The 13,257-nt window shown below is 65.7% G+C and overlaps 2 protein-coding genes across 2 annotated transcripts; one reads left to right on the top strand and one right to left on the bottom strand.

Moving 5' to 3' along the window:
* Window positions 1–214: 214 nt before the first annotated feature.
* Window positions 215–3,698, bottom strand: FSCN2 (fascin actin-bundling protein 2, retinal). The gene is made up of 5 exons (XM_037374081.1): window positions 2,365–3,698; window positions 1,149–1,305; window positions 924–1,045; window positions 671–838; window positions 215–582 (listed from the first exon to the last, which is right to left on the bottom strand). The coding sequence occupies exons 1-5, from the start codon at window positions 3,185–3,187 to the stop codon at window positions 377–379; spliced, it is 1,476 nt and encodes a 491-aa protein (XP_037229978.1). The 5' UTR covers window positions 3,188–3,698; the 3' UTR covers window positions 215–376.
* Window positions 3,699–7,795: 4,097 nt separating this feature from the next.
* Window positions 7,796–10,821, top strand: ACTG1 (actin gamma 1). The gene is made up of 6 exons (XM_037404107.1): window positions 7,796–7,894; window positions 8,243–8,375; window positions 8,491–8,730; window positions 9,053–9,491; window positions 9,605–9,786; window positions 9,876–10,821. Exons 2-6 carry the CDS (start codon window positions 8,253–8,255, stop codon window positions 10,017–10,019), a joined length of 1,128 nt encoding a protein of 375 aa, XP_037260004.1. The 5' UTR covers window positions 7,796–7,894; window positions 8,243–8,252; the 3' UTR covers window positions 10,020–10,821.
* Window positions 10,822–13,257: the final 2,436 nt, after the last annotated feature.

The following is a 13,257-nucleotide window of genomic DNA, read 5'->3' as shown; positions in this document are numbered from 1 at the left end:
CTCTGGGCTCCAGCCCCTACCCCCAGCCACCCCTGTGGTACCCTGGGGCCCTGTGCCCACCGCCCGGCAGCTCTGGGGGGGGCCAGGACCCCCCTTTGCCTAGGGGGTCCCGTGGGGCGGCACTCTCTTCCTGGGATTGCAGGGCATGGGGAGGGGGACGGGGTCGGATCTTGGGTGCAGCAGAGGGGGGAAGGAGGACGAGGTGCTGCCCTGGTGTGATCCAGACTGACTTTATTGTGGTGCGTCAGGGGGGGTCGGGACACAGCTGCCATGGATGGTGCCACTGCCGGCTCCACTGCCATCCTTTGCCTGGGGACAGCTAGTGCCCCCAGGTGGGCTGTGGGCTGCAGCAGTGGAGGGTCCGGGGCCAGGCAGGTCAGTACTCCCAGAGCGTTGCCCGCAGCACGGACTCGCTGTCAGCGCGCAGGGTGCCAGCCGGGTCCCCACGCAGGTACCGGCCATTCTTCCCTTTGATGGCAACACGTCCCCGCTCCCGGAACTCGAAGAAGAAATCCTCGGAGAGGTCCCCATCACTGCACACTGAGCCGCTGCTGGCCACGTACCAGAACTTGCCCCCCTGACCTGCAGAGAGTCCCCACGGGCTGTCAGCAGGGTCTGGCTAGACCCCTGGTAGCCCCCCACCCTGGTAGACCCTCGCCCAGTGGCTCACCTCGGATCTGGTAGGCGCCGTCGCTGAAGCTCATGTGGAAGACGTCGTAGACAGAGCGGTTGGAGTCGAGCAGGTTGGAGCCGCGGTGGTAGCAGACAAAGCCGTGCTCACCCCGTAGCACCAGCATCGGGCGGTTGATCAGCTTCAAGGTGAACTCCTCATCCTCCCCTGTATGGGAGCCCGGCCCTGAGCACCCTGAGGTGGGGGGACTGACGCCAGGACCCCTGGCCCTCCATCCGCCCCCAGCACTTACCCACAGCATCGCTGACTGCCGCCAGCTGCCCATTCTTCTTGGTGCAGATGTACCGGCCATTGCTGGCGCGCAGGGCCACCCGCCGCCCGCGCCACTCTATGTCAAACATGGTGTTGGCAGCACTGGTGTTGGAGGGAGAGGGTGAGCCAGGGCAGCCTGTCCACCTCCCCAGCCCCCCTGCCCCAGCTGCCCCAGAGCCCCACGCCGTGGCACGGCACCACTCACACTTCGGTGGCCAGGGCCTGGATGCCCCCGTGGGCCACGAGGGTCCAGTAGCTGCCGGTGTTGGTGTGCAGGCTGCACTTGTTGGTGTCGCGGTCAATCTGGAGCTGGAAGGTCTCATGGTTCAACTCCTCGTCCTGGTTCGCCGAGACGTTGACGCCTGCGGGCAGGAGCAGCCACGTGTGCCGGTGAGCGCAGCTGCGCTCTCCCTCCCCTGGCCCCTCCACAGCAGCGGTAAATCCTTCTGCAAACAATCGTGCTAATTGGGCTGGTTAATCTGATTGCTACCACGTCCATCTGGTTAGCACCACGGTGCACAAACCCCCTATTTATAGCCTGCCCACCACCGTACCCGGCCCTAAGCTGCTTGGCACAAGGGCGGGCATGTTAGGGGAGCTGTGGGCACAGCATCGCCAACCAGGCCTGCGGACCCCCACAGACCGCTGTGGGCTCTGGAGGCTGCGCTCCCATCCAGCAGCCCCTCCTGTCTGGCCTGAGCTGCCAGGCTCAGCCCCTGCTCCATGGCTGCACCGAGCCCTGCACGTACGTGCACACCTGCAGCACTGCAGAGCCGTGCACACGCAAACACGCCTGCACGCACTGTGCTGGGCACAGCCCTGTGCGCACATGTATGGGCTGTGTTGAGCTGCGCACACACGTGCGTGCACAGTATCGTCCGTGCACAAATGTGCGTGGGCTGCACATACAAATGCATGTACCTGCAGGCATGGTGTGGAGCCCTGCTCACACATGTGTGTACACATACACCCACAGAGCCCCGCTCACACACGTGTGTGTATACACACACCCCTATAGACACCCCCAGAGCCCTGCACAGTCCCACAGGTGCTCCCAGCCCAGCCCCGCTGGCTACAGCCCCCCGGGCAGGCAGGACCGCCCCATGCCCTTCTCCTGGGCAGGGTCTGTGTGCCCCGTGCCCACAGGGGGGCTGGGGTCACCTGTGTGCCCAGGGAGCAGTGCGGGATGTGGCAGTGGCCTTGCCCTGCTGTTGCTGTAGGGCTTCCCCTGGGCAGAGGCTGCGCTACGGGGTTGTTATTGTGGGGTCTTATCCCATGGTGGGGGGTCCCAGGGGCACTCCCATGGAGCCCTTCACAGCTATGGGTGCTTTTGGCTGACCTGATCCCTAGGGACCCCCCGGGAGCAGCCAGAGGTCCCGAGGTGGGCAGGGAACAGGCAGCATGGCACGGGCAGACCTTACCCTGCCGGATGGAGACGTATCTGCCGTTGGCCGCCGTGAAGACCACCTGGGGGTGGCTCTCCTCCAGGTCGAAGAGTTCATCTTTGCCCGGCTTGGAGCTGCGGCCGGACTTGAGGGTGCCAGTGGGCCCCGTAGGTGCCAGATATTTCCCGTCACAGTCCTTGAAAGCCAGCTTGCCCGCCTTGAACTCGAGGGTGTAGCCGGTACGGGCGCCGGGCTCGGGCACCAGCGTGCCATCGCAGCGCAGGTAGCGCTCGTCAGCGGTGCGCAGGCTGTACTTCTTGTCCTGGAAGCAGAGGGTGATGAGGGCATCCACCCCCCAGGGCAGGTTGCTGTCAGTGGCGATTTCATCCTCGTGGGCGCTGAGGTGGGCGTAGCGGCGGCGGCTGACGCTCAGCAGGTTGGCCTGGGGGTGCATGGCCAAGTGCACGGTCCAGAGCTCGCCCTCCGTCACGGTGGGGGCGAAGCAGGAGAGCTGATCCTCCCGGCCCCCGAAGAAACGCCGGTGCGGGGCTGACTGCAGCGCCCAGCGCCCATCTGACTGGGTGATGATGCTGAAGCGCTCGTCTCGGCCTGGCTGCTCGGCCTCGCACCGCACCTTCCCGTCCTTGTCAGCACCCAGGTACCGGCCAAGGTGGCTCTTGAGAAAGACAACAGAGCTGTTGGCTTCATCCTGCTCCAGCGTCCAGATCTGCTTGCGCTTCAGGCTGGGTGCCGAGGCGTTCACCTTGTAGCCAAAGCTCTCCGCCGTCAGGTACCGGCTCTCACAGTTGATCAACCCAAACTGGATCTTCAGGACCTGGTGGATCCCATTTGTTGGCATCTTCCGCCGGCGTGGGGTGGCCCCCGGGGGGCTGGCGGGGGCTCCCCGGCCCTGCTGAGCCCGGACGTCGCGGCGGGGCCGGCTGCGCCCGCGGGGACGTGCGCACTGCCCCGGTGCTGCAGCTGCACTGGCCCCGCGGGGTGGCTTGGCACAGCACGGCACGTCAGGGGGGTGCCGGGGGTGGGCCGGGGGCCACGGCCCGTTTAATTAGCCACGGGTAGGATTACCAAATCCAGCCAGATTGCGACGGGCACCAGGGTGCCCGTCACCTGCAGCAGGGCTTTCACCGAGACCCCGGGCAAGGGGGCACCGCGGCAGCCACTGGCTGGCTCCTTGGGGTGCGTGGCCACAGCACCGTCCTGCGTGGCTCTCACCCGTCCCGCCGCGGAGCTGCAGGTGGAAAACTTGGGCAGGAACCCGATCCAGGCGCGGGCACCGCGGTGTATCCGTTCCCGGCGGGCTAAGGTTACCGGCCCCTCTGATTCAGCAGCAGGTCACCTCCAGCCGCGCCGCCTCCCGGCCAGCCCCTAAGCGCCTTACCAATTAGCCAGGCATTTTGATTAGTTTAAACCTTTTATCCTGCTTTGGGGCCCTTGGCCTCCATCTGTCCTGTGGCCCCAAATCGCTCCTGCAGCTGTGGATTGGGGTCCTGGCCTCCCCCCTCCCCAGCCCACCGGGGGGATGGTTGGGACAACCCCCCTGTCACCCAGGGTCTGGGGTCCTCCAGCGCCAGAGGGCTGAAAGTGCCTGAAGCTCGTGACAGTGGTGGGGTGTGCTGCCTCAGTGGGGGACAGGGGTGCAGGGGACAGTCCCCACTCCTGCCCAGCTGGGACCCCTGCCACCAGCACAGACGCAGCCACGGAGACCCCTGGCCCCAGCCACGCTCCACCACAGGCACTGGGGGACAGGCTCTGCCCACGCTGGCACCAGGCCCTGGCATCGCCTGCACCCCAAAGTGCTCAGGCACCCAGTGCCAGCCCCTGTGCCAGGGACCGGCCATGCACCGGTGATGCATGTGAGGCTCCGGCCACCATGGCTCCCGCTGCCGCCATCCCCCCGGCCTCGCAGCTCCGGTGTCAGTGCAGCACCCAGTTATTGTTCCCGAAAATAGGTCCCAGGATTGGTTGCCTCATGACTTTTTCATGGCTGCGCTCTCTCTTACCATGCCGGAGGGGTGCCACGGCCCCCCAGCCGCTGCGTTACCCGAGCCGCAGCTGTGCTGCCTGCGAGGTGTAACTGACCCCCCCACCGAAACGGATACGGGTCAGCTTTCGGAGCCGGGGAGGGCTAAGTGGGTCAGGGTCCTGCAGGGGCTGGGGGCTCCAGGGGGCTGGGGGGGACACGGGCAGCCCAGGGCCTGGCAGGGTGGCAGCACTGGCTCTCGGCGGGTGCCTGCTAGCACCTGCCTGACACAGCAGCCGGGAGCTGCATTTATACGCGCTGCCCGCCCCCCCCCCCCCCCCCCGCCCCCGCCCCCCAGCCCCGGCTGGGAGTCAGGTTCCCCTCGGGGGGGGGGGGGGCGCTGCCTGGGCCCTGCCCCACAGCCCAGCCTGTCCCTGTGTGCCCCCGGCCTGGGGACAGCCGGACACCCTCACACACCTCTCCTCAGTGGGGCAGCTCCTTAGAGCCGACATGCTCGTGGCAGCGCCCCCAGCCTGGAGGTCGTGGGGTGCTGGGGTGGGTGGCCCCACCCTGGGCTCCATCCAGCACCCTTCCCGGGTCCCCCCCACCTCCCTGGACTTGAGAGCCAGCGTGGTGCCGGTGGTGAGGGCTGGCAGATGGGGGAGGGGTCAGCTGCCCCACAACAGCCCACGGGGGTGGGGTGGGGGATGGCGGGGTGGAATGGGGGAATCAGGCCAGGGTCCAGGTGCTGCGTGGCGCTGCCTGGCTGTACCGCCTGGGGGGACCCCCATCACCACCTCATCACCCCCGCCCCCCCTAACAGCCGCCCGTTGCCATGGCGACGGGACGGTGGCTGTGCATGACTATGGCAACGGGAGGAGACGGTGACTGTGCATCGCCATGGCAATAGGAGGGGACGGTGACTGTACCTCACCATGGCAACGGGACGGTGACCGTGTGTCGCCATGGCAACGGGATGGCGACTGTGTGTCCCCATGGCGATGGAGGCTGCGCACAGGCAGCGGGGCGGGGCGGGATGCGGCCCTTCCTCCTCCTCTTCCTTCTCCTCCTCCTCTCCTCGCCCCCCCGGCCCGGGCCAAGGTCCCCACGGCGGCGCGGGGCGGTGTCGGGGCCGGGCGTCCCGCTGCCACCGGCCCGATCGCTCCTAATACGGCCGGGACGCGCTGCCTGCGGGGCGGGGGCACCCCGGGGCCCTGCCCGCGCTGCCCGCACTGCCCGCACTGCCCGCCCTTACTCACCGGGCGCCGGGGCTGCCTTGTTTGGGCAGGAGGAAGCGGCGGGGCTGGCACCCGGCACCGCCCCAGGCCCCCCCGGTATCACCTCGCCACCCGGGACACCCCCACCCCGCTGCCCCCCGAGTCCCGGGCGGTGGGCTGCCGGTGGCGGGGAGCCCCGCCGCTGTGTGCCTGCCGGGGGTCCAGCTGGTCCTGCACCCCGGGGTGGGGAGCTGTGGGATGCGGGTGTCACCTGTGCAGCACACCCCCCCCCAAGCCAGCCCCCCCGGTGCCCCCCCGGCCACCAGCCCCCCATGCCTACCAGCTGCTCAGCGCTGGCATGGGGTTGAGACCCCTTGAGCTGCACCAGCACCTGTGAAGGATCCCCCAACCCTCTACCAGCCACCCAGTGCCAGCAGCACCCTGCACCATGCCCCGGCACCCCGACCCTGCCGCCACTGGCACCCCCCCATGCCACCCATCACGGCTCAGCCACCGGTGGTACCAGGGCCTGCCGGGGAAGGCCTCAGCACACGGTGCTTCGTCACCGAGCAGTGCTGGGAATCCCTGGCAGCACGGCCAGATTCCTCTGCCATCCACTCCGGGCACAGATGCCGGTGGTGGCGAGGCCAGTGGCCACCACCTCCCCAGACCTGGCCAGCACAGAGGGGCTGGAGGTGTGAGAGCCGCAGTGGGCGGTGGGTGCATGGGCCACGGGCACAGTGCATGGCTATGGGCTGCGGCACACAGCCAGCTGGCACAGCGGAGGGGTCTCCAGCATGGCACGTGGGTCACCAGCCCGGTGCACTGGTGGGAGCCATGCCCATGTCACCTGGCGGCAGCATGGGGCATGTGGCCCATGGGTGCCCCCCGATGAAGCAGGGGGGCTCAGACACAAGGGGGGCCCCAGGCTGGTGGGGGCTGCCAGAGTGGGGGGGCCAGGGGGGCTGGTGCAGCTCTGTGAGGGGAGAGGTGCTGGCTGGGGTGGCGCAGCCAGGGGTGCCCGTGGGGGATGCTGTGCCCTGGCAGGGTGCCATCCATGGGGTGCATGGCACCGTCTGTGGGGTGTCAGCACCGTCTGTGGGGTCTCAGCATCATCCGTGGGTGTCAGCACCGTCCGTGGGGTCTTAGCATCAACTGTGGGGTGCCAGCACTGTCCATGGGGTTCAGCACCATCCATGGGGTGCACAGCATCATCTGTGGAGTGTCAGCATTGTCTGTGGGGTGTCAGCATCATCCGTGGGGTGCACAGCACTGTCTGTGGGGTATCAGCATCATCCGTGGGGTGCACAGCACTGTCTGTGGGGTCTCGGCACCACGTATGGAGTCTCAGCACCATCCGTGGGGTGCCTACACCATCCATGAGGCACACAGCTCTGTCTGTGGGGTGCACTGCACCATCCCTGAGGTGTCAACACCACCCATGAGGTGACAGCAGTGCCTGTGGGGCATCAGCACCGTGAGCAGGGCCTCGGCACCATCCATGGGGGTCAGCCAGTACGCAGCAGCCCTGGAGCTGAGGCAGATTTTTGGGGTGCCCGGCGCTGGGTGCTGCTGGGGTGCTGCATGCGCGGTGCCAGTGCTGCCTGTCTGGCGCACCACACTGCACCCATGGCCCCACACGGCCTGCTGGTGGGTGCCGGCAGGAGCACAGCTGCTGAGGGGGCCCCCGGCTGGAGGGGCCATGCCGGGGCGCAGCACCCGTGGGATGCACAGCGGCACCGACGGGGGGGGCGGGGGGCTGCTAGGGGGGCTGGCACGGAGGGTGTGGGGCGCCCGGGGGGTGCCGCCGGGTGGGGTGGGGGTACAGGTGCTGCTCGAGGGGTGCCGTGGGTGGGTGCACATGCCCGTGGGTGGGGTGCACGTGCTGCCCGAGGCTGCGCACGTGCTGCCCGGGGGGTGCCCGGGGGGGGGGTGCCCGGTGCCACCTTTGGGGTGCGGGGCCAGGCCCGGCAAGGCCCGCCGGTGCCTGGCGCTAGCGGAGGGGTTAGCGGGCACTGGGGGGGGGTGCCCGGTGCTGGCGGGGGTGCTGGTGGGCGGGGGGTCCCCCCATCTCCGGGAACCGGGGGTCGCCGCCGACCCCCCCCCCCCCCCCCCATGCAGGTTCCGGGGTGCCGCGGGGCGGGGGCAGTCCCGCAGCCGCCCCACGTGGCCGGGGCCGCGCCAGCCAATGAGAGCGCGTGTTTCTGAAAGATCTCCATATATGGCGATGTTCTCGGCCGGGCGGGCGGGGCCGTCGCCCCCTGGGTATAAAAGCGCGGGGCTGGGACGCGGCCGGTCTCACTCAGCCGGCGGCAGCGGACCAGGCGGCATCGTCTCCCCAGCGCCGAGAGCAACTTCCCCCGCACAGGTACCGATACTGGCCCCGGGGCGTGGTCCGCGGCCCAGCCACCCCTTTGCTGACAGCCCCCGGGGCGGCGGCTCGCTCCGTGCCGGGTTGTGGCTTGCGGCCCTGAGCGTGTGTGGGGATGTGTGCGCGTACCCCCCACCCCCCCGCGCCGGGGGGGGAATGGTCTCGCCCGTCGGAGCGGTCTGGTCGGGGTGTGGCGGGGCGCGGCGCGATTGGTGGCGGCGGTGGGTGACGTCAGAGCGCGGGCGATTCAAATACGGGGTGGAACGGGGGGGGGCGGGCCTGGCCCACCGCCAGCGCGGTCTCCCGGGGCGGGTTCGCTGACCGGGGCCGCCCCCCACCCCGCAGAGCCTCCGCCATGGAAGAGGAGATCGCTGCCCTCGTCATCGACAACGGCTCCGGCATGTGCAAGGCCGGTTTCGCCGGGGATGACGCCCCCCGCGCCGTTTTCCCCTCCATCGTCGGGCGCCCGCGGCACCAGGTAGGTGGGGGACGGGTGAGGGCGGGGGCCCGCTGCTCAGGGCCGGTGCCCGGATGGGGGTGGAGGGCCCGGTACCGCCGTCCGGGTGGGCTCTGACTCCCCCTCGCTTCCCCAGGGCGTGATGGTGGGCATGGGGCAGAAGGACAGCTACGTGGGGGATGAGGCGCAGAGCAAGCGGGGCATCCTGACGCTGAAGTACCCCATCGAGCACGGCATTGTCACCAACTGGGATGACATGGAGAAGATCTGGCACCACACCTTCTACAACGAGCTGCGCGTGGCCCCCGAGGAGCACCCCGTGCTGCTCACAGAGGCCCCCCTCAACCCCAAGGCCAACAGGGAGAAGATGACACAGGTACCGCCGCTGGCCTGGCGGCCGCCCCCTCCTCACATCTCGTTCCCAGACTTCCCTTACGACATCTCAAACCTGAGCTTCTGTTTTATTTTCTTTTGTTTTTTCTCCCAATGTTTTCAGGGTTCTGTACTCCCGGCATTTCTTCCTTGACGCCTCAGGTTTCTTTCATTTGTGTTTTCTGCCTGCGTTCTTTGCTTTTTTTTCCTTCACACACTTGGTTTTGTTTTTTTTTCTGCATGTCAGCATGCATGTTCTAACGTGGGTGTGAGTGACCCAGCTCACTACTTGCCACTAATAATTTTTCTTCTCCTCTTGCTTCCAGATCATGTTTGAGACCTTCAACACCCCAGCCATGTATGTGGCTATCCAGGCTGTGCTGTCCCTGTATGCCTCTGGTCGTACCACTGGTATTGTTATGGACTCCGGGGATGGTGTCACCCACACTGTGCCCATCTACGAGGGTTATGCTCTGCCCCACGCCATCCTGCGCCTGGACTTGGCTGGCCGTGACCTGACAGACTACCTCATGAAGATCCTGACAGAAAGAGGCTACAGCTTCACCACCACAGCTGAAAGGGAAATTGTCCGTGACATAAAGGAAAAGCTGTGTTACGTTGCCCTGGACTTCGAACAGGAGATGGCGACTGCTGCCTCTTCCTCCTCCCTGGAGAAGAGCTATGAGCTGCCCGATGGCCAGGTGATCACCATCGGTAACGAGAGGTTCAGGTGTCCAGAAGCCCTCTTCCAGCCCTCTTTCCTGGGTAGGTTGTGGGCCGGGGCGGTTATTGCCAAGGTTGCCTCTGTGGTGTGGGGTTGGCATGACCAAAGCGAAATGCTGTGTGGGTACTAACGCACCCACAACTCTTCTCCCCAGGTATGGAGTCCTGCGGCATTCACGAGACCACATTCAACTCCATCATGAAGTGTGATGTGGACATCAGGAAGGACCTGTATGCCAACACAGTGTTATCTGGTGGTACCACCATGTACCCCGGTATTGCTGACAGGATGCAGAAGGAGATCACAGCCCTGGCGCCCAGCACGATGAAGATCAAGGTAAGAAACGCTCCCTCATCCCACAGCAGATGGGGCCACATGGAGGGGAGAACGCAGGGGCCGCTCTGACCACACTCGCTCTCTTGCAGATCATTGCCCCACCTGAGCGCAAATACTCAGTCTGGATTGGTGGCTCCATCCTGGCCTCGCTATCCACCTTCCAGCAGATGTGGATCAGCAAGCAGGAGTACGATGAGTCTGGCCCATCCATTGTCCACCGTAAATGCTTCTAAATGGACTGCTGGCAGGTGCACGGCACCTGCTGCATGAGTTGTCTCACTAGTATATGTTTGCCCAGGCAAATCTATACACCTCATGCTAGCCTCATAAAACTGGAATAAGCCTTCTTTCAAAAGAAAACTTGCCCTTGGAAAGTTTGTACCTGATGTTAGACACATGTCAGCACTGGATGGTTGAGCTGTCACTTGATTTGACCTTGTTTATTTGAGTTAACCTTTCCCTTGGTGTACACCTGAGCAAAATACCCTGTACAGATCTGCTCCTGGCCACGGGGCTGCCATGGCACTGTGCTGTGGAGGAGGGCCTGTGCCTGACTGGGGCTTCCACAGCTCATGACACTGACAGTGGCCCCGCATCCTGGGCTGGGACCAGTGTATACAGGGTATTTGGAGTCAGACTTGCTGTACATCCAGTGTGGAGTATTCCAGATTTCCTGTAGAGGCTGGTAGGAGTCCACTGAGAATTCACTTCTGTTGCTGCCGTTCTAGCAAGGTTGGGAAAACATATCACATCCGAGCCTTATGAACCAGTCTTCATTCTCCTCCCCACCCGTATCCCAGTTGACATCATGGGGCTGAAGTTACTCAACTTGAGTTGCTGAAACTTTGCATTTACACCTGTAAATTTATGCATCGTTTAATTTATGTAAGATTTTTGTACGTTGCCTTAATGTTCTCACATGATGGTAGGAAACCAAAATTTGTAAGTCATCCTAAAGTTGAGAAATTGTAATGCCCAACAACACATCATTGTGTAAGGAAAATAAAAAAAAAAAAAGCGCTGCAGTAAACTCTACCCTGGGGCTGTGTGTGCTCGGTGGCAGGGCAGGGGCTGGGCTTGTCCACAGTGTATGACACCTGGGAGTTGGTGGTAAAGCTGTGATGTTGCTTTTGGGTTGAAAAATGGCTGTTTAGGTGCTGAGGAAGCCTTGGAGGAATGGTGATGGCCACTGCCCTGGTGCTGGAGCATGTCCCTCTGCTCCCAGAGCTGGTTTGGCACAGCTGCCTGGTGTGGTGGGTCTGCTGCCATGGGGGCTCCCTACTGTTCTGGGCAGAAGTGTGTGGGGTGGGAGCCCCCAGCCCAGCATGGCAGGGGGGGCAGCTGCTGGGGGGCCTGGGGCTGCAGGCCCTCCCCAGCCCTTTGCTTGGGGTGACCTAGCTGGCTGGAGGAGAGAGCTCCCTGAGCCTGGGGTTCCATGGCCCTGCTGCGTGCTGCCCTCATTTCTGAGGGGAGAGAGAAACCTGCTAATTAACCCCAACACCCAAGGTCAGGCTGTGTTGCTTCAATTAGGCCCTTGCCTCTCTCACCCTGCTTGCTGCCGTCCTGCACCAGGAAACAGCTGGAGCCTGTCCACCAGCCCCATGGCGCAGCCGGCACAGATCCCGGCCCGGTGCCAGGCTGGTTCTCCACCGAAGGCCGGCTCGTTGCTGCCGTGCCTGGTAGCCCTGGTAGCGTGCACTGCCCACCAGCCCCGCTCCTGTACGGGCATCTCCAGCCGGGCCCACGCTCTTCCTCCTCCATCACCGCAGAGCAGGCATGGAGCACAGCACCCCGTGGCCAGGTGGGTGGCATTTGTTCCAGGGGCACCCAGCCGCGTTGGAGCCCTCGGGGTGGCCACGGGCTTGTGTAGACCTGCACCTGCTTGCCCTGCTCTCAGTGTCCCCAGGAGAGCGGCTGGCCACAGGCACGATGGGTGGCTGTGACCGCCAAGGGGGATGGTGAGGCATCACGGGGAAGAGGATGTCACCGAGCCGCCAGGACACCGGCTGTGGCAGGGGAGGACGAGCTGTGGCCAGGGGTGCTCAGGTGGCCCGAAGCAGTGGCAGTGCTGGCACAAGGTCCCTCTGCTTGTGTGGCACCGCAGCACAGTGGGCCGCAGGGTGCTGTGCCATGTTGTGCCGTGCCAGGGTCAGGGTACCATGTTGTGTTGCACCGTGCCGCACTGTGCCACGTTGCTCCTGGCATGTCCCATGGTGACACCACTGCCTGGCTGACCCCAGAGCGTCCTTGTCCTTGACCAGGCTGCTGGAGCTGCGGTGGCACTAGGAGCCCGGTGGCAGCCCTGCAGGGGTCCTGGCTGAACCGCAGCCCCTCGATCCGTGGCACCGTGGCTATCCCTGCATGGCCAGGGTACAAGCAGCAGCTGCAGTGCCACAGGGCTGGGGTCACCGTCGCCTCTGTGCCAGGGACACCACCTGGCCCTGGCTGTTGATTTGGGGGTGTGGGGGAAGGGGTGTGCACCCCTCCTGGCCGGGGGGCAGGATGGGGCCGTGGCAAAGTGCAGCTGCAGGTGCAAGTACACAGTGCCGAGATGACAGCCGGGGCTGGGGCCAGCATGGGGTGGGGGGTGGCTGGGTGTCCCCTGCCCCCTCCTGGGCACCCCCACGGCTGCCCAGGGGCTGGGCTGGGTGCAGGATGAGTACCCCGGGGCCACCCAGCCTGTGGTACCTGTGCTTGCCAACTGGCTCGCACCCCAGCTGTCTGTCTGTGTCCGTTCCTCCATCCGTCTGCCTGTCCAGCCTGCCCGCCATGCACCCAGCTGTCTGCCCTGCACCTGCCTGCCTGGCCAGCTGGCTGTCCTGCCCTGCAGCAGTCTGTCCGTCCAGCCTGCCCTCCATCCCTCTGTCTGTCCAGCCATCACTCCATCTGGCTGTCCAGCCATCCCTGCAGCCATACGTCTGTCCATCCCCTCATATATCCTCTCTCCCTCCGTCTGTCCAGCCCCCCTACAGCCATCTGTCTGTCCGTCTGTCCAGCCCTCTGTATGTCCGTCCCTCCCTCCATCACCTTACACTAGCTGTCTGTCCATCCCTCCAGCTGTCCGGCCCTCTGCCTGCCCTGAGCCGTGTGTCCGTCCGTCTGTCCATCCGGCCGGCCACCTCGCAGCTGTCCGCCCAGCTGCCCTTTTCCCCCGCAGCCCCCCGGCCGTAAGTCCCCCCATTGCCCACCCTCCCGGCTGGCCCCCTGCCTGGCCCCGGCCGCCTGTGCCCCCCGCAGCCCCCGCCCCCCCCCCCCCCCGTCGGTCGGTCCGTCCGTCGGGGCGGCCTGGCCAGGGGTGGCCGCCAGGGGGCAGCACGGCCCCGCTGCTCCGCCGCACGGCACGAGTTTGCGCGGCCTCGGCCCGGCGGGAGCGGGGTGGGGCAAGAAGGGCCCTGCCGGAGCCCCCCACCCCCGTCATACCCGCCTCCCCCCGCCCCGCAGGCCCCCCCCCGGCCCCCCTTGCACCCCCAA

The sequence above is a fragment of the Falco rusticolus genome, chromosome 1, assembly GCF_015220075.1.
Source record: "Falco rusticolus isolate bFalRus1 chromosome 1, bFalRus1.pri, whole genome shotgun sequence".
Lineage (NCBI taxonomy): Eukaryota > Metazoa > Chordata > Aves > Falconiformes > Falconidae > Falco > Falco rusticolus.
Note: the sequence above shows the minus strand (reverse complement) of the source record. Positions and strands in the feature narration are given on the sequence as shown.